This window comes from Salmo salar, chromosome 10, assembly GCF_965601325.2.
Source record: "Salmo salar chromosome 10, fSalSal1, whole genome shotgun sequence".
Lineage (NCBI taxonomy): Eukaryota > Metazoa > Chordata > Actinopteri > Salmoniformes > Salmonidae > Salmo > Salmo salar.
In genome coordinates this window covers 114,877,758-114,903,206 of record NC_138300.1, presented here as the reverse complement: position 1 = coordinate 114,903,206, position 25,449 = coordinate 114,877,758, and the positions used below count along the sequence as shown (strand labels likewise).

Here is a 25,449-nt window from a genome sequence, read left to right as displayed (position 1 = left end):
TCAAGTCACTATCCGAAGGGTGACGCGCCGGCGCATTTCGTGACAAAAAAAATCCATTACCGTACTTTGAAGCATGTCAAACGCTGTTTAAAATACATTTTTATGCGATTTTTCTCGTAAAATAGCAATAATATTCCAACCGGGCGACGTTGTATTCGTTCAAACACTGAAAGTAAAACATGGAGTCGTCTCGTGCACGCGCGCTCCAGTGTCATTGTTCTCAGAAGGACCACTCACAAAAACCCCTGCTGTTTTTCGCCCAGAGACTGGAGAGCTCTCATTCCACTTGCTGGCGCCTTCCTAGAGCCAATGGAAGCCTTAGAAAATGTCACGTTACAGCAGAGATGCTGTATTTTTGATAGATATGCCCTAGTAGGAGAACAAATTGTCAGACAGGGCACTTCCTGCATGGAATCTTCTCATGTTTTGGCCTGCCATATGAGTTCTGTTATACTCACAGACACCATTCAAACAGTTTTAGAAACTTTAGAGTGTTTTCTATCCAAATCTACTAATTATATGCATATTCTAGTTTCTGGGTAGGAGTAGTAACCAGATTAAATCGGGTACGTTTTTTTTATCCGGCTGTGAAAATACTGCCCCCTATCCCTAACAGGTTTTAACCTACCTGGGTATTACATGTGTAAATAGGTTATAGACATGGTTTAAGTGGCGGCGTCATGTACTGTTATCTTATGCTATGTTCTTTCATGTGATTGTCATCAGGCTGTGGAGCAGATGGACAAGAATGAGATGCCGTGCCAGGCTCTGGTCAGGATGCTGGCCAAGAAACCAGGCTGGAAAGAGACTAACTTCCAGGTACAGTATTCCAACTTTAAACACTTACCGCTAAAATGGAAGTATCACAATAAAATATATATTTTAGTGTACAGTCCCTTTTTTGGTATTGGACCTTGTTTTTGTCCAGCTCCTGTCATTTATTTTGGATGCGTGTAGAAAGAAAACGTATTCACTAGATGAATCCACCCACATGCCTCTGTCTGCATAACTGACTTTTGGCTCTTGTGTTTGTTCAGGTGATGCAGATGAAGCTCCACATTGTGGGTCTGATAGCCCAGAAGGGCTCCTTCTCCAAGACGTCTGCCTTCGTGGTGCTGGACGGCTTGGTTGATAAAATAGGAGATGTGAAGTGTGGGGGTAAAGCCAAGGAGGGCCTGACTGCTACTGCCGAGGCCTGCTCCCTCCCCTGGACTGCTGAACAGGTCTGTTGTTTTCAGTATTTGTTTATGACACTGCTGTTCTGTTAGTCTGTTGTTTTTGAATGAAAAGAACAAAACTAAGAAATATGGCAACGTGAGTAAGATAAATATCACAGGGGTTCCACTATGTCTGTTGTACAAAATATATTACCAAATATTTCATTTTCTGTTACAATGTGTGCACTGAACTGACATGCATGATTGTTGATGACGCTCCGATGTTCTGATCAATGTCATTAAATAGTCTATAATGGACATCACAGCGGCGCTCAACTCAGACAGCAGTGTGTAGCCTACTGTAGTTGCTGGCAGAGGCATTCAAAGCCGATAGTAGCACTGGAAAGTATTAAATTATCTTTGCCATGTAATGGTGTTAATGATACTAAATCAGATTGTAATGTGTAGTTGACCTATGACCTAGTCTGTAGTTACTGTGTGTTCTATGCAGGGTAAATATTCCTCTCAAGGTGCATTCAAGTCGGGAGAGCCATAAACGTGTATTCTGACAAGCAGTCAGTGCACAACAATTCTAAATGCAATTGCAAGAACACTTTTGAAAGTGGTTATGGCAAATATTTTGAAAGCAGTTTTGGCTTTTGATTTTTGATTTTTTTTTTTTTAAGAGGGGAATCCCAGTTTTACAAATGCAGTTTTACAACCTGAGTTTCAAGCATGGTTTAGGCGCAGCTGTGCAACAGAGCTCTTAAAGGGGCATTGTCATCTTAAAAGGACAGTGACATACTTCGTCATATACAGTTGAAGTCGGAAGTTTACATACACTTAGGTTGGAGTCATTAAAACTCATTTTTCAACCACTCCACAAATTTCTTGTTAACAAACTATAGTTTTGGCAAGACGGTTAGGACATCTATGTGCATGACACAAGTAATTTTTCCAACAATTGTTTACAGACAGATTATTTCACTTATAATTCACTGTATCACAATTCCAGTGGGTCAGAAGTTTACATACACTAAGTTGACTGCACCTATAAACAGCTTGGAAAAGTCCAGAAAATAATGTCATGGCTTTAGAAGCTTCTGATAGGCTAATTGACATAATTTGAGTTAATTGGAGGTGTACCTGTGGATGTATTTCAAAGCCTACCTTCAAACTCTTTGCTTGACATCATGGGAAAATCAAAAGAAATCAGCCAAGACCTCAGACAAAAAATGGTAGACCTCCACAAGTCTGGTTCATCCTTGGGAGCAATTTTCAAACGCCCGAAGGTACCACGTTCATCTGTACAAACAATAGTACACAGTTATAAACACCATGGGACCATGCAGCCGTCATAACGCTCAGGAAGGAGACGCGTTCTGTCTCCTAGAGATGAATGTATTTTGGAGCGAAAAGTGCAAATCAATCCCAGAACAACAGAACCTTGTGAAGATGCTGGAGGTACAAAAGTATCTATATCCACAGTAAAACGAGTCCTATATTGACATAACCTGAAAGACCTCTCAGCAAGGAAAAAGCCATTGCTCAAAAACCACCATTAAAAAAGCCAGACTACGGTTTGCAACTGCACATGGGGACAAAGATTGTACTTTTTGGAGAAATGTCTTCTGGTCTGATGAAACAAAAATATAACTGTTTGGCCATAATGACCATCGTTGTGTTTGGAGGAAAAAGGGGGAGGCTTGCAAACCGAAGAACACAATCCCAACCGTGAAGCACGGGGCTGGCAGCATCATGTTTTGGGCGTGCTTTGCTGCAGGAGGGACTGGTGCACTTCACAAAACAGATGGCATCATGAGGACCTGTTTTGTCATGTTTGACCCAAGTTAAACAATTTAAAGGCAATGCTACCAAATACTAATTGAGTGTATGTAAACTTCTGACCCACTGGGAATGTGATGAAAGAAATAAAAGCTGAAATAAATCACTCTCTCTACTATTATTCTGACATTTCACATTCTTAAAATAAAGTGGTGATCCTAACTGACCTAAGACAGGGAATATTTACTAGGATTAAATGTCAGGAATTGTTAAACTGAGTTTGAAATGTATTTGTCTAAGCTGTATGTGTACTTCTGACTTCAACTGTATATATTTTTTTCTCCATTTTCAGAGTTAAGTATAGTCATATATTCATAATATTAATGACAATCAGGATGTGTCCAATGGGATAAATGCAGGCTGAAGAATGTTAATCTATGTACATTTTATAGCCACTATGCTTCATCAGTTGGGCTACAGGTGATAATGCTTATTGCTAATAGCACATCTGATAATATAGACCATGCATAGGCCATACATGTTAAAATGATGTTAACATTTTTATCAACATGTTTGTTTTTGGGCCATTTCTGGAGGTGGACTCTGTTTAGTACATGTACAAAATGATAATTTTCCCCTAAAAGCATGATGATGGTCATGACTTTCAATACATGAAGGGAGTTTAACTTGGCCCCAACCAATCAAACTGAGATCCTCTTCAGTTTCAGTCATGGGCCTTTTTTATTTTTTCAACCGGTCCCTGGTCTGTAAACTATGATTTGACTGGTTTCTAGATATGATTCCACTTTCTCTAAGAACGTCGCCTGATGGTCCTAAGGGAACATTCTCTGTGGGACCTTTGTCTAGTTCCCTGTACGTTCCCAGGACATCAGAGGACCATTTTAGGACGTTCCCAGGACGTTCATGGACATCGTGTAGTTGTTCACTAGTGTGCTTCATCCCTCAGGTGGTCTCCATGGTTTTTGCACAGAAGAATCCAAAAAATCAAGCTGAAACCCTCAACTGGTTGTCTAACGCCATGAAGGAATTTGGATTTACTGGGTTAGTCTTAATTTCCATTATTGGAGGTGTATTCATCTACCAATAACAGTATCAAAGCCTTTAACGTCCTATGATTTAGATATTTGAATTCACCAAATCATTGTGGTAACACAAGTCTGCAGGTAGAATGCTTTGCGTTATAAACATTTATGATCATGTTTATCCCCTGCAGCATCAATGTGAAGGGTTTCATCAACAATGTAAAGACAGCGTTGGGAGCGACCAACCCTGCGGTGCGGACAGCAGCCATCACCCTCCTAGGAGTCATGTACCTGTACATGGGAGCTCCTCTACGCATGTTCTTCGAGGATGAGAAACCTGCCCTGCTGAAACAGATAGACGATGAGTTTGAAAAGGTAGGAAAAAACGTGTGAGCAACATGTTGAGTGAAGTAAACAATATAGTATTTGATGTGTTTTTTTTCCCTTCTTCCTAATGACTGGCCTCTGTTTGAAATTTGTAGCTAGAGGTTTATTTAAACTTTGATCTGTTTGGTCAACATAAGATGAATCTCTTGTGAACCGACTATTTTAACATTCTGGTACCGTCGATCTGTCATCAGGATTTGGGCTGCATGAGATAACGAGCAGAATTAGTTCAGTGTTTGGATTTTCGTCTCTGGTTATTTAGACGAATTGGGTTTGGGCGAAGGCAGTGGTCCAACTGGGGGTGAGGATATCCAGCCTGAATAAAAACATCCAGAATTATCGGGGGGGTGGGGATATCCAGCCTGAATAAAAACATCCAGAATTATCGGGGGGTGGGGATATCCAGCCTGAATAAAAACATCCAGAATTATCGGGGGGTGGGGATATCCAGCCTGAATAAAAACATCCAGAATTATCGGGGGGGTGGGGGCTGAGGGTTTTATTTTGCAAGGGTGGAGACTAGTGATGTTAATCGGTTAGCTGCCGAAAATACATGCTTAATGGTCTATAGGTTGTTTTCATAATTTTGTGGAATTAAATTAGCGCGTCTATTTTCGTAGTCGTCATGCATTTAATTTATCACAGCATACAGACCCTAGTTTGAGGAGCTGAATAGCCTACCACCTGTCAGTCAGCACGAGAGTAGCTCCTTAAAAAGCCTGTAGGTTACTGGAGTGAAACCTGCTTTTATAAGCCCAGTCATTGGCAGCAAATAACAATTCTAAATGCAATCGCGTGTTTAACTTTGGTGGCCACGATATCAAAAAAGTAGCATTTCTTTTTTTGGTGAAGCGCACCTCCCATTTGTCTTTAGGATGCATAGGCTATAGACTGCTTACTGTCTTACTATCAGCACATCACACACTTCTTTTCAATGTGAGCTGGAGGCAGGGGAGTGAGCTGGAGGCAGGGGAGTGAGCTGGAGGCAGGGGAGTGAGCTGGAGGCAGGGGAGTGAGCTGGAGGCAGGGGAGTGAGCTGGAGGCAGGGGAGTGAGCTGGAGGCAGGGGAGTGAGCTGGAGGCAGGGGAGTGAGATGTGAGCTGGAGGCAGGGGAGTGAGATGTGAGCTGGAGGCAGGGGAGTGAGATGTGAGCTGGAGGCAGGGGAGTGTAATGTGAGCTGGACGTTTTACTTTACTTCAAAGTAGCCATGCGAAAATCCATCCATAGAAGTGTGCAGGTAATTATTTTCTAAAGACTTCCTCATGCCATTAACCAGCATTTCTCTCCTGTTCTATTGGATTTCATATCAACTTACTTTCGTTGTCCAGAAGCCAAAGCCACAATCCAAGTCATATTAGCAACCCATCATAGTAGTTGCCATTAGATTCCCCCTTTTTGCACGTTTCTAACTGAGATTTCCGTCTGTCACATGAAAATGCTCGCCATTAGGTGTGTAGTTTAGAACTGTGTTTTCCATGAAATAACTGTTTTCCATTAATTGTATTTATTAGCTGCTTCATTACAGCAGTTGCTTGTTCAATAATAGGCTATAGCTTTTTGACTGTAAGACGATAGACTTGCTATTCATGAAAAATATCCAGTCCTTGTATGCATGCATGTCAGTATCAGGGAGGAAGAAGCGACGCGAGCGGTTTCGCTCTTGCCAAAACAAGTTCAATGCGATTTCTTTAGGCTTATTTTGGGCATAAGCTTGTCACCTGCCTTCCCGCCTTGCCATTGTTGGGGTGGAAACATAAACATCTTGTTATTATATGCAGATCTCTGATAGTATTTTCTGTTGGTCACGTCATTTTACTTTTTTATTTTTTAAATGTAACCGTTTGTTGAGGGTCAGTTAGTCTGCAGCAAAATTGACTGACATTTGCATCCCTAGTGGAGACTTCCCCAGACCAGAAATCTCAATTTGTAACGCCCCCCCCCCCCCCCTCTTTATGGTTTAACTGAGATCAACATAAGATTGATGTCAGGAAGGCATATAAGAAATGTTTATATGCACAGGTATATATTTTCCAATGTGACTGAGATTGCTGCTTTTGCCTCTTCAGATGCAAGGCCAGTCTCCTCCAGCTGCGTTCAGAGGAACCAAGAAAGGAGGTGCAGAGGAGGACGGTGAGGAGGCAGACGAGCAGGAGGAGGATGGAGGAGGAGCACCTAACATCATGGATCTGCTACCTAGAACTGACGTCAGGTTTGAATTCACACACTACCTCACCGCTCCTTTTCAGCACTGTTCCATATTTTCAACAAGTATGCTGGATGTGTAAACAGGCCAGCTCAGTCCTGCTTCGATTGGTTTGGTGTGAAAAGCCCTATACTACTTGGACTATTTTGGTTTTGATGTTTAATGGTTTAGCCATTTCACCTTATGAATCTATTTTCTTCATCTCCTGTCAGTGATAAGATCACACAAGACATGGTGGATAAGATGGCTGATAAGAACTGGAAGATCCGTAAGGAAGGTCTGGATGAGGTGGCAGCAGTCATCTCTGAGGCCAAGTTCATCCAGCCCAGTATAGGAGAGCTGCCCATGGCACTGAAGGGCCGACTCAACGACTCCAACAAGATCCTGGTAAGAAATGGACTCTGCTCTGACAGATACCATGACATAAAAAAATGACCATTTTAGAGATCCTTAGTCATCTGTTTTTCTCCAGGATATTGGAGTATCAGTGCAAACATCATTTGTAGATGTCCTGCCATATTGTAGGTATTTCTGACACTGAATTATGTCTCTCCCCAGTGCCAGCAAACCCTGACTATTCTTCAACAAATAGCCGTAGCGATGGGCCCAGCTCTGAAACAACATGTTAAGAGCCTGGGCATGCCCATCATCACTGTACTGGGAGACAGTAAGGTAAAGACTATCATACTCTAAAATACCTACACAAAGGAATAGGTAGGCATTAGGATTAATGTGATAGAGAATATTATACTGTATGCATAGAACATACATAATACAAGCATAACAATCTCATTCCATTGATAGACTAGTGTAGAGTTATCAGAATCACTTGTCACTCTCTGTATTGGATTGAGTGAATAATGGTGTTGGCGCTCTGTGTCCCCTCCTCCCCTGTAGACCAATGTGCGTGCTGCTGCCATGACAACCCTGCAGGCCTGGGTAGAACAGACCGGCATGAAGGACTGGCTGGAGGGAGAGGACCTGTCTGAAGAGCTCAAGAGGGAGAACCCTTTCCTCAGGCAGGAGGTACAAACACAGCCCTTCAGGTCATCTCTTAGAATCTCTGTTAAAGCCTACCTCTTGTAGCTGGCAGTAATGTGTACTGACAATGTGGTTAGATGTCTGTCATGGGTATTGTGTGGATTCACTGGGGGCATTTGGACTGTTAAAAAAAGGGGGAGCATAATACCTCCAACCATGTTTGAGGAAGACCCATGTAACCCCTCCTCTCCCCAGGTGCTGGGCTGGCTGGCAGAGAAGCTCCCCACCATGCGTACGGTGCCCTCTGACCTGATGCTGTGTGTGCCCTACCTGTTCATTTGCCTGGAGGACCGCAACGGAGACGTGAGGAAGAAGGCCCAGGACGCCCTGCCCACCTTCATGATGCACCTGGGCTATGAGAAGATGTTGAAGGCCACTGGCAAACTGAAGGTACATTATGCCATGGAGGAGATGACTTAGAGACGCTAACTCAAGGTGCGTTATGGATGAAAGAGACGACTAGGACAGGTTCAATTAAAGATAACTTGGCTAAAATATATCTACCAGAAATGGGTGAGGTGCAAGTTCATTGAATAGCTTTTGAAAACAATTGAATTACAGTAGATGGTAGAGTATAATTTGAATTACTAATTCATAGTGGAAAACAGAGCTGGATTCATAGTGGAAAACAGAGCTGGATTCATAGTGGAAAACAGAGCTGGATTCATAGTGGAAAACAGAGCTGGATTCATAGTGGAAAACAGAGCTGGATTCATAGTGGAAAACAGAGCTGGATTCATAGTGGAAATCAGAGCTGGATTCATAGTGGAAATCAGAGCTGGATTCATAGTGGAAATCAGAGCTGGATTCATAGTGGAAATCAGAGCTGGATTCATAGTGGAAATCAGAGCTGGATTCATAGTGGAAATCAGAGCTGGATTCATAGTGGAAATCAGAGCTGGATTCATAGTGGAAATCAGAGCTGGATTCATAGTGGAAATCAGAGCTGGATTCATAGTGGAAATCAGAGCTGGATTCATAGTGGAAATCAGAGCTGGATTCATAGTGGAAATCAGAGCTGGATTCATAGTGGAAATCAGAGCTGGATTCATAGTGGAAATCAGAGCTGGATTCATAGTGGAAATCAGAGCTGGATTCATAGTGGAAATCAGAGCTGGATTCAGTCTGGATTCATAGTGGAAAACAGAGCTGGATTCAGTCTGGATTCATAGTGGAAAACAGAGCTGGATTCAGTCTGGATTCATAGTGGAAAACAGAGCTGAACTCAGTCTGGATTCATAGTGGAAAACAGAGCTGAACTCAGTCTGGATTTCGAGGCTAGAATACATTGTCTTAGGTCAGATAGTGCAGTGGTTCATGGCAACACTTGCGTTAGAATGACGCCATCTGTGTGAACACAATGGGCTGGGGTATTGTTATTGGGTAGGGACTCACAAGACCATGGGCTGGGGTATTGTTATTGGGTAGGGACTCACAAGACAATGGGCTGGGGTATTGTTATTGGGTAGTGACTCACAAGACAATGGGCTGGGGTATTGTTATTGGGTAGGGACTCACAAGACCATGGGCTGGGGTATTGTTATTGGGTAGGGACTCACAAGACAATGGGCTGGGGTATTGTTATTGGGTAGGGACTCACAAGACAATGGGCTGGGGTATTGTTATTGGGTAGGGACTCACAAGACCATGGGCTGGGGTATTGTTATTGGGTAGGGACTCACAAGACAATGGGCTGGGGTATTGTTATTGGGTAGGGACTCACAAGACAATGGGCTGGGGTATTGTTATTGGGTAGGGACTCACAAGACAATGGGCTGGGGTATTGTTATTGGGTAGGGACTCACAAGACAATGGGCTGGGGTATTGTTATTGGGTAGGGACTCACAAGACAATGGGCTGGGGTATTGTTCTGTCATCTGACTCTGTGTGTGTCCATGTCCTCCTCCTCCCTATAGCCGGCCTCCAAGGAGCCAGTGTCTGCCCTGCTGGAGAAGGCCCGGGCAGTGATGCCAGCCAAGCCTGCTCCACCACCTGGCAAAGCTGGCGCAGCCAAGTCTAGCAGCGACGGCGCCCCCACTGCAAAGTCAGGTTGGCTTGCCTCTCCATTACTGTCTGAATGATGGATGAGTCTGAATGATGGATGAGAGTTCATCCCCAATTGCACCCTATTAAGTGCACTACTTTTGACCAGGGTCCATAGAGCTCTGGTCAAAAGTAGTGCACTATGTAGAGAATAGGGTGCCATTTGGGACACAATGTCTGCCACCAGTACATTCCTTATGTGCTACACCAACTAAGTAACGTCAGCCAGGAGGGGATCTCTCTTTCCAGTGTTCTAATCTTGAGCAATAATCCAATCAAATGGTATTTCTAATGTGCGTGTGGAATTTACTGTGAAATGCTTACTTACGAGCCCTGAAAAGTAAGAAAATGTAAAAAAAATTGGCAAATAAGAAGGAAAAAAGGAAATAGTCACACAATAAAATAATAAGGCTATATACAAGGAGTACTGCGTCAATAAAATAATAAGGCTATATACAAGGAGTACTGCGTCAATAAAATAATAAGGCTATATACAAGGAGTACTGCGTCAATAAAATAATAAGGCTATATACAAGGAGTACTGCGTCAATAAAATAATAAGGCTATATACAAGGAGTACTGCGTCAATAAAATAATAAGGCTATATACAAGGAGTACTGCGTCAATAAAATAATAAGGCTATATACAAGGAGTACTGAGTCAATAAAATAATAAGGCTATATACAAGGAGCACTGAGTCGACGTGCAGGGTTACGAGTTATTTGAGGTAACATGTAGGTAGGGGTAAAGGTGACTAGGCAATCAGGGTAGATAATAACCAGAGTAGGTGTGTGTGTGTGTGTATTACCGTTCAAAAGTTTGGGGTCACTTAGAGATTTCCTTGTTTTTGAAAGAAAAGCACTTCTTTTTTTCATTTTTAAAATAACATTATATTGATCAGAAATACAGTAGACATTGTTAATGTTGTAAATGACTATTGTAGCTGGAAACAGCAGATTTAAAACAAATATTTTATGGAATATCTACATAGTCGTACAGAGGCCCATTATCAGCAACCATCACTCCTGTGTTCCAATGGCACGTTGTGTTAGCATCTACGTTTATCATTTTAAAAGACTAATTGATCATTAGAAAACACTTTTGCAATTATGTTAGCACAGCCTCACAAGTCCTCAACTGGCAGCTTCATTAAATAGTACCCACAAAACACCAGTCTCAACGTCAACAGTGAAGAGGTGACTCCGGGATGCTGGCCTTCTAGGCAGAGTTCCTCTGTCCAGTGTCTGTGTTCTTTTTCCCATCTTAATCTTTTCTTTTTATTGGCCAGTCTGAGATATGGCTTTTTCTTTGCAACTCTGCCTAGAAGGCCAGTATCCCAGAGTCACCTCTTCACTGTTGACGTTGAGACTGGTGTTTTGTGGGTACTATTTAATGAAGCTGCCAGTTGAGGACTTGTGAGGCTGTGCTAACATAATTGCAAAAGTGTTTTCTAATGATCAATTAGTCTTTTAAAATGATAAACGTAGATGCTAACACAACGTGCCATTGGAACACAGGAGTGATGGTTGCTAATAGTGGGCCTCTGTACTATGTAGATATTCCATAAAATAACATTTTTAAATCAACATTAACAATGTCTACACTGTATTTCTGATAAATTTTATGTTATTTTTATGAACAAAAAAATGTGCTTTTCTTTCAAAAACAAGGACATTTCTAAGTGACCCCAAACGTTTGAACATGTGTGTTGTAATGTGTGGGTAGAGTCCAGTGAGTGTGCATAGAGCCAGTGCCAAAGAAAAGGGGTGGAGGGGCAATGCAAATAGTCTGGGTAGCCATTTGATTAACTTTTCAGCAGTCTTATGGCTTGGGGGTAGAAGCTGTTCAGGAGCTTTTTAGTCCCAGACTTGGCGCTCCGGTACTGCTTGCCGTGCTGTGACAGAGAGGACAGTCTATGACTTGGGTGGCTGTAGTTGTTGACAATTTCATATTTATTTATTTATTTTGGAGTGTGGAGAGAAACTTCCTGACCGCTGTTGTTTTTTGTGCAGGTCTGTCTAAACCTAAACCTGTCATTGATGACTATGATGATGACGATCCTGAGCCTGAGACTAAGTCTAAGAAAGTGGTCAAGCCTGGAGCAGCCAAAAAGGTGTGCAATTGTTCAGCTTTTCTTTTGTATTAAGTTTATTTGTCAGGGACCATGTAGTTACATTTGATGCATTGTTCCACATAGTTGGACTGATAATGTTCATCTCCAGTCCCTGGGAATCTTACTTGCCAATGTCATGAAAATATCATTTCAGTACCATCTCATTCAGCTCTCGGCACACCAAACTCCTACAATGTGCCAGCTTTTCTCTCGGTGAAATTGATATTTCATTTTGCATTTAATAGAATGCCACCCAGGAATCTGTTGCGAGCTCGTATAAAGATAGTCAGTAGTCCTAAAAGACTTACAAAGGGGAAGCCTAGCAGCCAGCAGGTACATGGTCTGAGTCAAGCACCACTGTGTTACTAATGTGTGACTCAGGAATGACTAACTGGGTGGAGCCTTGTGTCGGGAGTTCAGACACTGCGCTCTGTCCAAGGCGTTGCACAGTATCTAAGACTTTTAAATCTAGCTTTATATTCATCTTTGTATTCTTGGTGAAAAATATGGTTAGTGTATAGCGCTTTTCATTTACAGGCTGAAATCACAAAGCTCTTTACATTATGAAGAGGATGGTGTTTTGGTGTTGTCTTAACCTTGGTCTTTGTCTGACCACACTATACATGAGTTTTACAGCTTTTATATATAGCTGTACATGTTGTAGTAATGTTTCTGTCTGTTAAACCTCTACCACATTCTGAGCACAACCCTTTAGCTTGTATCTACCTTTGGATCTTTAATGATGCTATTTCTGTGCTTTGTCTTGTAAACCTCCCCATCTCTCTCCCCCGTCTTCAGGGTGTGCTTGGGAAGAAGGCCCCGGTCACGAAGGCCAAGGATGAGGAGGACCGGTCTGGTGTCATCTTCATCCTGGTCCCCAATGGCAAGGAGCAGAGGATAAAGGAAGAGAAAGGGCTGAAGGCACGTCACCTTTGACCTTTTCACTTTTGATAAAAGTAGTGTGAGATTTCTCTTTGTAATCACTTGAAAAGGAGATGTACATCTCAATGTGAATTCTCTGGTTAAATAAAGAATAAATCAAAAATCAAAGTAAATTGTGCGGTGGAGATGGAAGCTAGAGGTTGCTGTAAAGGACAGTCATGTTTCATCTGCTCCCTGACAGTGTGTTCTGGATGCCCAGGATAAGACTGTTTGCTGAGCAAGACATTTTAACTCTTTATTTAATCTTGGAGTCCCATTGAGAGCAAAGTCTCTTTTGCAAGGGAGCCCTGCAAAAGTGTAAAGGAAAATATTGTTTTATTTTATCCTTTTATTTAACCTGCCAAATAATATTAGAACAAATTCGTATTTACTTTGAAAACCTTTCTTGCTGAACAAGAAATAACTTGTAATGTGAATAAGAATGCTGATTTTATCATTCTTGACTAATGATAATCGTCTAACTTGTGATGCAGGTGTTGAAGTGGAACTTCCAAACCCCACGAGATGAGTACGTGGATCAGCTAAAGACTCAGATGTCCACCTGCTTTGCCAGATGGCTCCAGGATGAGCTCTTCCATGCTTCTGACTTCCAACGCCAGGTCAAGGCTATCGGGGTCATGGGAGAGGTGAGAACCTGCAGGAGACAGTGAAACGCACTAATGATTAGATGGAGCCCTTGGTTGAGTGTTTTCTTTTTTTCTTTAACCTTTATTTATACAGGTGTGTGTTACTGAGATGAAATCTCTTTTGCAATAGGGACCTGCACTCTCTACATAACCGCTTTTGTTGTTTGAGTCTGAAGACTGAAAAGGCTTCAAAAATCGAATCTTGATTTTTAGTTTCTCTTAGACCAAAACCATTAGTGTTTCTTAGAAACCTAAGGGAGTTGCTTGTGTACTTGACTGACTACAATCTTATGTTTCCACTCTGTAGCGAATGGAGGATGAGCTTGAGGGCACAGTCAGCTGCTTGGACCTGATCCTGAAGTGGTTCACGCTGCGTTTCTTTGAGACCAACAGTACTGTGCTGATGAAGGTGCTGGAGTACCTCAAGCAGCTCTTCCCCACACTGAGCAGAGAGAACTACCACCTCAATGAATACGAGGCCTCCTCCTTCATTCCCTACCTCATCCTCAAAGTAAGTCATCCCTACCTCATCCTCAAAGTAAGTAATTCCCCTACCTCAGTGGTCACCAACTGGTCGATCTCCAAGGCATTCGTAGTCGATCACCAAACATTTCTGTGTAAAAAAACAACGATGAAGCCTTGCGTTCCTTCTTTGGTGGGGGGGGGGGTTGTGCTGTTGGTGGTTGGTGCACTTGCTTCAGCAGCCCTAGTGCCTGGAAAGAAAGGTATTCCCATTATGAACCATTTCACGTGCCTGAAAGTAGAACTCTGCATACACGGCAGGCCTAGGGAGCAAATCAGGGGCACCTACCGCTGGCCAATCAGATAGCTCAGATCACCGTGTCTGCACAGTTTCCTCAAGCCATAGGTTGTGATAAGAAACCTCGAACACACAGCAAAGTTGATACTTTGAGTTTTCTAAACTTTTAAAACCATGACTAGCTGCTGTTTTTATGAGTAAGTTCATGTTTAAGTTGTTATTCATCACTGTCAATACATAAAATGTGTGTTCTCTCTTCTTCCACTCATGCTACAACCAGCGGTGCAGCTGTAATGAATGAGTATAGCAAAGTGTTCCCATAAGCTTGCATTCTTCTTATTATTAGTGGCTTGTTTCCTTTTTAATATCAAGGAATATTTCTCTTCCTCTGGTCATTCCTTCCTCCGAGTAACTTGGTGTAAGTTGGCGCATGAGGCAGAAATAATGCAGAAATAATGATGACGAATTCAGTTTCGTCATCAGCTGGAAGACTGTCCCCTTTTCTCAGCGGAGGGAGGGAGAGAGAGATGGTGAGTTGGGTGAGAGGCAGCCTCACCTCTGCTCCCTCCCCTCACACTGCCAATCAGATGCAGGCCATCAGTCCAGTAAAATGAAAAAAGCTAATTATTATGCTCACTCCACTGTGCCTCACAAGTAATACAACACATTATATACACTGCTCAAAAAAATAAAGGGAACACTTAAAGAACACAATGTAACTCCAAGTCTATCACACTTCTGTGAAATCAAACTGTCCACTTAGGAAGCAACACTGATTGACAATAAATTTCACATGCTGTTGTGCAAATGGAATAGACAACAGGTGGAAATTATAGGCAATTAGCAAGACACCCCCAATAAAGGAGTGGTTCTGCAGGTGGTGACCACAGACCACTTCTCAGTTCCTATGCTTCCTGGCTGATGTTTTGGTCACTTTTGAATGCTGGCGGTGCTTTCGCTCCATTGGTAGCATGAGACGGAGTCTACAACCCACACAAGTGGCTCAGGTAGTGCAGCTCATCCAGGATGGCACATCAATGCGAGCTGTGGCAAGAAGGTTTGCTGTGTCTGTCAGCGTAGTGTCCAGAGCATGGAGGCGCTACCAGGAGACAGGCCAGTACATCAGGAGACGTGGAGGAGGCCGTAGGAGGGCAACAACCCAGCAGCAGTCCCGCTACCTCCGCATTTGTGCAAGGAGGAGCAGGAGGAGCACTGCCAGAGCCCTGCAAAATGACCTCCAGCAGTCCACAAATGTGCATGTGTCTGCTCAAACGGTCAGAAACAGACTCCATGAGGGTGGTATGAGGGCCCGACGTCCACAGGTGGGGGTTGTGCTTACTGCCCAACACCGTGCAGGACGTTTGGCATTTTCCAGAGAACACCAAGATTAGCAAATTCGCCACTGGCGCCCTGTGCTCTTCCCAGATGAAAGCAGGTTCACACTGAGCACATGTGACAGACGTGAGAGTCTGGAGACGCCGTGGAGAACGTTCTGCTGCCTGCAACATCCTCCAGCATGACCGGTTTGGTGGTGGGTCAGTCATGGTGTGGGGTGGCATGTCTTTGGGGCGCCGCACAGCCCTCCATGTGCTCGCCAGAGGCAACCTGACTGCCATTAGGTACCGAGATGAGATCCTCAGTCCCCTTGTGAGACCATATGCTGGTGCGGTTGGCCCTGGGTTCCTCCTAATGCAAGACAATGCTAGACCTCATGTGGCTGGAGTGTGTCAGCAGTTCCTGCAAGAGGAAGGCATTGATGCTATGGACTGGCCCGCCCGTTCCCAGACCTGAATCCAATTGAGCACATCTGGGACATCATGTCTCGCTCCATCCACCAACGCCACGTTGCACCACAGACTGTCCAGGAGTTGGCGGATGCTTTAGTCCAGGTCTGGGAGGAGATCCCTCAGGAGACCATCCGCCACCTCATCAGGAGCATGCCCAGGCGTTGTAGGGAGGTCATACAGGCACGTGGAGGCCACACACACTACTGAGCCTCATTTTGACTTGTTTTAAGGACATTACATCAAAGTTGGATCAGCCTGTAGTGTGGTTTTCCACTTTAATTTTGAGTGTGACTCCAAATCCAGACCTCCATGGGTTGATAAATTGGATTTCCATTGATTATTTTTGTGTTATTTTGTTGTCAGCACACTCAACTACCGTAAATTCCGGACTATAAGCAGCAACTTTTTTCCCAGGCTTTGAACCTCGCGGCTTAAACAATGACGCAGCTAATATATGGATTTTTCCCGCTTTCAATTTTTTTTTTTTTCTGTGACGTGCTCAGTTTTTTGCCGGCATGAAGCTTTCATTAGACCAATGAAAGGTCAAACAACTTTTTTGTTTACTGTTTAGATTAAATCGAGCGCTCTCAAACTTCCCATCATTCTGATTACGGTAGTCATTTTGTCACCCTCATCATGGTAAAGACACGGAGAAATGCATATGATGCAGCTTTCAAGTTGAAGGCGATTGATCTGGCTGTTGGAAAAGGAAATAGAGCTGCTGCACGGAAGCTTGGTCTTAATGAGTCGATGATAAGACGTTGGAAACGGCAGCGTGTGGAATTGACTCAGTGCAAAAAGACAACTAAAGCTTACTGCTAATTTTTAATTTTTGTTACAAGCCGTGTTTCGTTAAAGCCTGTGTAAAGTTCATTTGTTTCAATGTACCGGTAGGCACCTGCGGCTTATTTATGTTCAAAATAATATATTTTTTAAAATTCTGTGGGTACGGCTTATATTCAGGTGCGCTTAATAGTCCGGAAATTACGGTATGTAAAGAAAAAAGTATTTCATAAGATTATTTCATTCATTCAGATCTAGGATGTGTTATTTTAGTGTTCCCTTTATTTTTTTGAGCAGTGTATTACCAGTGTGATCATATACCTAAAATGTTGAAATAATTTCATAATGATCTGTGAAGAACAATGGCAGGGTAATTCAAGCATTGCCAATATGCAGTGATAATGTATTGGGCCTATAGCTTACTGTACAAACCTCATTGCTATAAAACAAACTGTTTTTAGTAGGTTAATGTAGCATAGGCTTATGTTTTTAATGGGTTAATGTGTAGGCTTACGTTTTTAATGGGTTAATGTGTAGGCTTACGTTTTTAAGCCATGTTTATAAAAAAATAAAAATAAATCTGAGCGGTATAGCTCTGCTTGCTTTTGGACTCAAAGTGATCTTGACTCAAAAGGTTGGTGACCATTGTCCTACCTCGTCCTCCAAGTAGGGCGTCCCGCCACCTCGTCCTCCAAGTAGGGCGTCCCGCCACCTCGTCCTCCAAGTAGGGCGTCCCGCCACCTCGTCCTCCAAGTAGGGCGTCCCGCCACCTCGTCCTCCAAGTAGGGCGTCCCGCCACCTCGTCCTCCAAGTAGGGCGTCCCCTGTGAATTGTGCCGTAAAAGTTGTTTTCATGTATGAATTTCAGTGGCAGGTAGCCTAGTGGTTAGAGCGTTGAGCCAGTAACCAAAAGGTTGCTGGATCGAATCCCCGAGCTCACAAGGTAAGAATCTGTAGTTCTGCCCCTGAACAAGGCAGTTAACCCACTGTTCCTAGGCCGTCATTGAAAATAAGAATTTGTTTTTAATAGACTTGCCTAGTTAAATAAAAAACAACAAGTCTTAACAAAAAAGGAAAGGTATAGTAGAAAATTCGATACACGGTGAAGCTGCAAATGCCAATATGACTATTGACTAACCATCTGTAACCCTTTTTCACCTGCCAGGTTGGAGAGTCGAAGGATGTGGTGCGTAAAGATGTGCGTGCCATCCTCACCATGTTGTGTAAGGTCTACCCCGCCAGCAAAGTCTTCCCATTCCTCATGGACGGGACCAAGTCCAAGAACTCCAAACAGAGAGCTGGTAAGTAAAAAATCTCTTTGTTGTGACTGAGGTTGACCAAGGCTATAAAGACTTAAACAGGTTCTAGAATTCATTACAGTAAGTGATTATGTCAGAAATGTTGTAATTCATTGTAAGAACATTCAGGTTCTTAATAAATACTCTATGGGCTAGTTTCCCAGACACAGATTATGCTTAGTCCTGGATAAAAGCTATTCCATTTTATGGGGGGATATTAAAAGATGTTTTAGTCCAAGACTAAGCTTAATCTGTGTTTGGGGAAACTGTCTGAATACCTGAAATGTGACGTTCCTGTCTGAAAAGCTCCAGATCTTACCATCCATCTATCCCTGTATTTCCCCAGAATGTCTTGAGGAGCTGGGCTGTCTGATAGAAAACTATGGGATGAACGTGTGTCAGCCAACACCGGCCAAGTCCCTGAAAGAGATCGCTGTTCACATCGGAGACAGGGACAACTCAGTACGCAATGCTGCCCTCAACACAGTGGTGGCTGTGTACAACGTCTGTGGCGACCAAGTCTACAAACTCATTGGCAATGTAAGATACATTTATTCCATTGGCAATGTAAGATACTTATATTTCCCCCTGCCCCGAGCCCTCAATGTACTGAAACACAGTGTACAAAACATTAGGAACACCTGCTCTTTCCATGACAGACTGACCAGGTGAATCCAGGTGAAAGCTATGATCCCTTATTGATGTCACCTGTTAAATCCACTTCAATTAGTGTAAATGAAGGGGAGGAGACAGGTTAAAGAAGTTTCAAGCCTTGAGATATGGATTGTGTATTTTATTTTTATTTCACTTTTATTTAACTAGGTAGGCTAGTTGAGAACAAGTTCCCATTTACAACTGCGACCTGGCCAAGATAAAGCAAAGTAGTGCGACACATACAACAACACAGAGTTACACATGGAATAAATAAGCGTACAGTCAATAACACAATACAAAAAAAGAAAGTCTATATACAGTGTCTGCAAATGGCGTGAGGAGGTAAGGCAATAAATAGGCCATAGTAGCGAAGTAATTACAATTTAGCAAATTAACACTTGAGTGATAGATGTGCAGATGATGATGTGCAAGTAGAAATACTGGTGTGCAAACGAGCAGAAAAGTAAATATAAACAATATGGGGATGAGGTAGGTAGATTGGATGGGCTTTTTTACAGATGAGCTATGTACAGCTGCAGCGATCGGTTAGCTGCTCAGATAGCTGATGTTTAAAGTTAGTGAGGAAATAGAAGTCTCCAGCTTGAGTGATTTTTGCTATTCCTTCCAGTCATTGGCAGCAGAGAACTGTAAGGAAAGGCGGCCAAAGGAGGTGTTGGCTTTGGGGATGACCAGTGAGATATACCTGCTGGAGCGCATGCTACGAGTGGGTGTTGTTATCGTGACCAGTGAGCTGAGATAAGGCGGAGCTTAACCTAGCATAGACTTATAGATGACCTGGAGCCAGTGAGTCTGGCGATGAATAGGTAGCGAGGGCCATGTGTGCCATTTAGAGGGTGAATGGGCAAGACGAGATTTAAATCACTTTGAATGCGGTATTGTAGTAGGTGCCAAGTGCACACCGGTTTGAGTGTCGAGAACTGCAACACGCACCTCAATATTAGGAAGGTGTTCATAATGTTTTGTACACAGTGTAAACTTCAATACAATAGAGGGTATGTCACAACGCAGGATCAATGAGTTAACCAGCTAACTTGCTTAAATCTTCTGGAATGAATACATTTGAAAAGATATGCTTGAAATGGGAATGGACTGTTTCAACCAACAACCCATTTAATTTATTAATGAACCATTCAAATCTGAATGTTTATCAAAGTTGGCCAATTTACTATCCTGCTTTGGACTAGACCCCTCTGGATATATCATCTCCGGTGTTAATCTCAAACATCCTGTCTTTCTCCTGCAGTTGTCTGAGAAGGAGATGAGTATGTTAGAGGAGAGGGTCAAGCGCTCGGCTAAGAAGACCACGACAGCTGCCCCACCACCCAACAGACAGGCTGCAGAGAGGGAGAGGCCCCAGAGAGAGCACCCCTCCAACCCCAATGCTACCTTCATGAGGAAGCCTGCTCAGCAACCTCAGGAAGAAGTGCCCAACAAGCTCAAGTATGGGAAGGATCAAGTCCCTGGCCTAGTGCCTCTACTACCTGCCACAGCATGGCTCTCTCTCTTCTAACAAACCTGCCTATGGGGTTTTTACTATACTTAAGTTTGGTGATCTAGTAGATAGTACCACTTTTTTACCATTACTAACATTCATGGTAAATACATTCTGTCCATGTCTTAAGATCTACAAACCCTCGTAAGAATATTTTAATGCTCCTCCTCAATGTCTCTTGAATGTCTTTCCTCCTGCTCTAACCTATGTTTCATTGGGTACAACTAAAGGCATGTGACTGGCCTGCAACTCATTGACAGTCCAATATGGGCAACCCTAAAATGACCCTAACCTTGAACAAACCCCTAATGCAAACCTCCAACCTAACTTGAACCAATTAGAAATTCCACGTGTTCCCTGGTCAGTCACCCTTTAGTTTTCCCAGTTTCGTTGCATGGTGTGGTCTCTTAATCCAGAGCCTCTCTTCTCCTTTATAATTGCTCTTCTCTTATCGCTGCTCTGCTCTCCATGGACAGAATAATGTATCGCACTTATAGGATGTGAGTACCGCCGAGCTTCTCCCAGACAGTGTGCCCTCTGCTCTCCTCCAGAAGCACTCAGAATGGGGCTGTAATGTAACACTCACCAGTCTAAACTAAGTAGTTAATTTATGGTGTCCTCCCCTCCTCGTTCGTAGTAACTGTCTTAATGTGTCCATGGTACCCTTCCAGTGTCCATACTAACAAACCACATTGTATTGAGCATGCATTCTAAGTAGTAAGCTAGTGGAGGATATTGGAACAGAGCTAATGTGTGCTGCCTGCCTGCCTCTCTGTCCGTGTTGGTTTCCATGACATGGTTCTGATTCTGTATGATCCTCTTCTGTCCTCCCTCCACCAGCCAAGCGCGGGCTCAGAACGCAGAACGGGAACACTCACACCCCTCTATCCCCAAGGAGTTTCAGCTGGATCTAGACATGATTGAGAATGACCACACGCGGGTCAGTGAGCTGCCTGACCTGGTCCAACACAAACTGGATGAACTGCTGGAGCCCATCATGATGCCAGAGCCCAAGTAAGTGTCCACCTGAGCCCTAATACTCTACCGGCTGCACTGAGCCCTAATACTCTACCGGCTGCACTGAGCCCTAATACTCTACCGGCTGCACTGAGCCCTAATACTCTACCGGCTGCACTGAGCCCTAATACTCTACCCGGCTGCCCCGAGCCCTGATACTCTACCCGGCTGCCCCGAGCCCTGATACTCTACCCGGCTGCCCCGAGCCCTGATACTCTACCCGGCTGCCCCGAGCCCTGATACTCTACCCGGCTGCCCCGAGCCCTGATACTCTACCCGGCTGCCCCGAGCCCTAATACTCTACCCGGCTGCCCCGAGCCCTGATACTCTACCCGGCTGCCCCGAGCCCTGATACTCTACCCGGCTGCCCCGAGCCCTGATACTCTACCCGGCTGCCCCGAGCCCTGATACTCTACCCGGCTGCCCCGAGCCCTGATACTCTACCCGGCTGCCCCGAGCCCCGATACTCTACCCGGCTGCCCCGAGCCCCGATACTCTACCAACACAAGTTGGGAGCTCTGCCTGCCAACTTTATTACTTTGTTCTGAAATAGCCATGTTGTTAGCTGGCTGGGAGAGATGTGTGTTGATGGATCTTAAGTGCAAGAGACTTAACAACTCTGTCATCCTCAGACTAATCATCAAGAGATCTCATAAGACACATGGTTATTTAAGGTGTGAGTTGCTTGTGTTCCCTCAGGATCCGCTCTGTGTCGCCCCACTTTGACGACCTCCACAACAGCACTGCGTCCACCATCAACTTTGTCATCTCCCAGGTGGCCAGTGGCGACATCAACACCAGCATCCAGGCTCTGGCCCAGGTACAGCATTGACTCTAGTGTAGGCATAGCACAGGAGGTTGGTGGCACCTTAGCTGGGGAGAATCAGTGGAATGGTATCAAACTCATGGTGTCCAGGTGGTTTGATGCCATTTAATTTGCTCCGTTCTAGACATTATGAGCCGTTCTCCCCTCAGCCGCCTCCACTGAGGCATAGCAACATCACTCACTGGGGCAATACCAGGCTTTACTGTTCAACTTTAAACCTCAGCTCTTTTTTTCTTTTTCGTTGTTGCAATGTGTAATGAATACATTAGAAATTCTATTTACCCAAGCTCTCACAATCACAAGAAATGGAAGTAAGGTAACCTCTTAACACCCATCTATTTACCTGAGGTACTCTGCTCTGGTTAGGAGAGAGTAAACGGTTGATAACGACAGTACCAAAGTGTGTGTGATTCTCTCTGTAACCCTTGTGCCTCCCCCTGTCCCCAGATTGACGAGGTGTTGAGGCAGGAGGACAAGGCAGATGCCATGTCAGGTCACATTGACCAGTTCCTCATTGCTACCTTCATGCAGCTGCGCCTCATCTACAACACACACATGGCTGACGACCGCCTCGACAAGAAGGACATCTTCAAGCTCTACAGCTGCATCATCGGCAATATGCTCTCAGTGAGTGTGACTACACATGAACACCACTAGGGGGTTCTGTTCGACCATTTAAGGCCTGAAGATTGTCAGTGTATCCTGGCAGATCTTTCTAGAGAGAAATTATAAAGGAATTGTTCTTTGTCATTGTATTTATTAAAACATTTTACCAAACGTTTTTTGCCAAGCACACCAGAGTAGACTGGTGTTGACATCTGTGTTCCTGCCCTGGGTCTGTCTCCTGTAGCTGTTCTCCATGGAGAGCCTTGCACGGGAGGCGTCGATGGGCGTGCTGAAGGACCTGATGCACGGTCTGATCACCCTGATGCTGGATGCCCGGGTGGAGGACATCGAGGACGGGCAGCAGCTCATCCGCTCTGTCAACCTGCTGGTGGTCAGAGTACTGGAGAAGTCTGACCAGACCAACATCCTCAGGTCAGATTCCACTCACTCTCTGAGACTGACAGGGATGTCATTTTCCTTCTTCCTGATTTAATAAGGAATTTCTACTTTTCTCACATCTTCTATTCATATTGAAATGTACCTACCCCCAAACAAACATCCTACGTTTCCTGATTTTATATGTTGGAGTTTCCAGTGAGTTCCAGTATCTAGTGTTTATACAGAGTCTCTGTTCTATGTCTCTGCAGCGCCCTTCTAGTGCTGCTACAGGACAGTCTTACCACTTCTTCAGGGTCACCTATGTTCTCTGAACTGGTCATGAAGGTAATATCACTGTTTCACTATATTTTGTTGTGGGAGAGTTTACTTTTGTCGTTTCACGTACTATTTGGGCTGAGAATTGTTAACCTGTTGAGGACAGGATTTTACATTGGCGCGTGATGTTCAGAAAATGTATTCCCACCAAAAACTTCCGGTGAATTTACAAAAATACATAATTATTTTAAGAATTATAGATACAGTACTCCTTTATGCAACCGCTGTGTCAGATTTTGAAATAGCTTTACGGAGAAAGCACATTTTTTCAATATTCTGAGTTCATAGCTCGCCATCACAGCAAGCTATACAGACACCCGCCAAGTTCGGGGTCACCTAAACTCAGAATTAGTACTATAAATATTCTCTTACCTTTGCTGATCTTCGTCAGAATGCACTCCCAGGACTGCTACTTCCACAAGAAATGTTGTTTTTGTTCGAAATAATCCATATTTATGTCCAAATACCTCCGTTTTGTTCGTACGTACAGAGCACTATCCAAAAGCATAACGCACGAGCGCAGTACCAGAGACGAAAAGTCAAAATGTTCCATTACCGTTCTTAGAAGCATGTCAAACGCTGTTTAAAATCAATCTTTATGGTATTTTTAACGTAAAAATGCGATAATATTCCAACCGGACAATAGCATATTCATTCAAGAAGGAACGGCTCACTTGCCGGACCGCGCATATCCAATCCCTTTGTCCCCAGGCAGTCCACTCAGTGACTGAGCTCCTATACTCTGCCCAGTGACAGGAGAATGCTGAAAGAACTTTCTGAAGGCTGTTGACAGCCAATGGAAGCCTTAGGAAGTGCAACGTGACCCCACAGACACTGTAGTTTCGATAGAGATTCAAAAGAAGAACTACAATTCTCAGACTTTCCACTTCCTGGTTGGATTTTTCTCAGGTTTTTGCCTGCCATATGAGTTCTGTTATACTCACAGACACCATTCAAACAGTTTTAGAAACTTCAGAGTGTTTTCTATCCAAATCTACTAATAATATGCATATTCTAGTTTCTGGGCAAGAGTAGTAACCAGTTTAATTTGGGTACGTTTTTCATCCGGCCGTGAAAATACTGCCCCCTATCCCAAACAGGTTATTAAGGACCTCACAATATATTATCACCATACTCAGGTGCTGATATGTATCGTGGTTCTCATGATTCTATGTATTGCGATTCGTTACTGAGGATTTATTACAATTTGATGTTACAAACATTGCTCACGATATGTCTGCTACAGAGAGACGAGAAAATGAGTGCTGAAAACATTTTGGCTCATTATTTAAAAACAAAATGGAGAACAAGCTATAGGATGAAAAATCCCTGAGTTTTGACACCGGTACAGCCGACTAGCGCTAGCTAACACTACCTAGCAATTACTATTTATATTTTTACAGAATGAATACTTGCTGTCAAAGTATCAATATAATATTGTAATTTGTAACTATCTATTCCCCCCAATCACTACATACTATGTACATTGTCACGTGATTTTGTCAGACATAAACTTCCTGTTATTTGTATTCCCAACTAACACAAATGGAGGATAATGAATTTGACTTTAAAAAGTGGTGAATTTCTCCCTTTACACTGACTGTACAATCTAAACTGATGATTGGAGTTACATGGAATTCATTTTGTTTTGTGTCTTCAGTGCCTGTGGCGAATGATCCGGTTACTGCCAGAGACCATCAACAGCATCAATCTGGACCGCATCCTGCTGGATGTTCACAACTTCATGAAGGTGTTCCCCAAAGAGAAGCTCAAGCAGCTGAAGAGTGACGTACCCCACAGGACCCTCAAGACCCTGCTGCACACACTGTGTAAACTCACTGGAGGCAAGGTACTATACACACGTCATTCACAGCCAATGGTTCAGTTATGTTTTATGTACACAGATTAATTTCCCCCTTGAGGAACAATTAAGTTGTGTTGAATTGAACCACCTTACTATTTATTAGTGCATTATTCAGAGGTACTGCTGTGTATTTTCACTGGTTTTCATTATTCAGAGGTACTGCTGTGTATTTTCACTGGTTTTCATTATTCAGAGGTACTGCTGTGTATTTTCACTGGTTTTCATTATTCAGAGGTACTGCTGTGTATTTTCACTGGTTTTCATTATTCAGAGGTACTGCTGTCTAT

The 25,449-nt window shown here is 43.5% G+C and overlaps 1 protein-coding gene across 3 annotated transcripts in view; it reads left to right on the top strand.

Moving 5' to 3' along the window:
- LOC106561606 (cytoskeleton-associated protein 5-A) overlaps positions 1 to 25,449 on the top strand; it is a 43,053-nt gene that overhangs the window by 11,890 nt on the left and 5,714 nt on the right. For 2 of the 3 annotated variants that reach the window (XM_014125724.3, XM_014125723.3), the window contains exons 16-39: positions 727 to 819; positions 1,038 to 1,223; positions 3,910 to 4,004; positions 4,177 to 4,360; positions 6,440 to 6,582; positions 6,789 to 6,963; positions 7,135 to 7,248; positions 7,474 to 7,602; positions 7,813 to 8,007; positions 9,534 to 9,666; positions 11,673 to 11,773; positions 12,572 to 12,694; positions 13,189 to 13,341; positions 13,649 to 13,852; positions 17,836 to 17,971; positions 18,315 to 18,508; positions 19,887 to 20,083; positions 20,612 to 20,635; positions 20,976 to 21,149; positions 21,852 to 21,972; positions 22,426 to 22,605; positions 22,829 to 23,016; positions 23,232 to 23,307; positions 24,959 to 25,147. In XM_014125724.3, coding sequence (XP_013981199.3) covers positions 727 to 819; positions 1,038 to 1,223; positions 3,910 to 4,004; positions 4,177 to 4,360; positions 6,440 to 6,582; positions 6,789 to 6,963; positions 7,135 to 7,248; positions 7,474 to 7,602; positions 7,813 to 8,007; positions 9,534 to 9,666; positions 11,673 to 11,773; positions 12,572 to 12,694; positions 13,189 to 13,341; positions 13,649 to 13,852; positions 17,836 to 17,971; positions 18,315 to 18,508; positions 19,887 to 20,083; positions 20,612 to 20,635; positions 20,976 to 21,149; positions 21,852 to 21,972; positions 22,426 to 22,605; positions 22,829 to 23,016; positions 23,232 to 23,307; positions 24,959 to 25,147 — 3,507 coding nt within the window. The remainder of the gene's footprint in view (positions 1 to 726; positions 820 to 1,037; positions 1,224 to 3,909; positions 4,005 to 4,176; positions 4,361 to 6,439; positions 6,583 to 6,788; positions 6,964 to 7,134; positions 7,249 to 7,473; positions 7,603 to 7,812; positions 8,008 to 9,533; positions 9,667 to 11,672; positions 11,774 to 12,571; positions 12,695 to 13,188; positions 13,342 to 13,648; positions 13,853 to 17,835; positions 17,972 to 18,314; positions 18,509 to 19,886; positions 20,084 to 20,611; positions 20,636 to 20,975; positions 21,150 to 21,851; positions 21,973 to 22,425; positions 22,606 to 22,828; positions 23,017 to 23,231; positions 23,308 to 24,958; positions 25,148 to 25,449) is intronic. The other variant, XM_045688456.2, reaches the window with a different exon arrangement.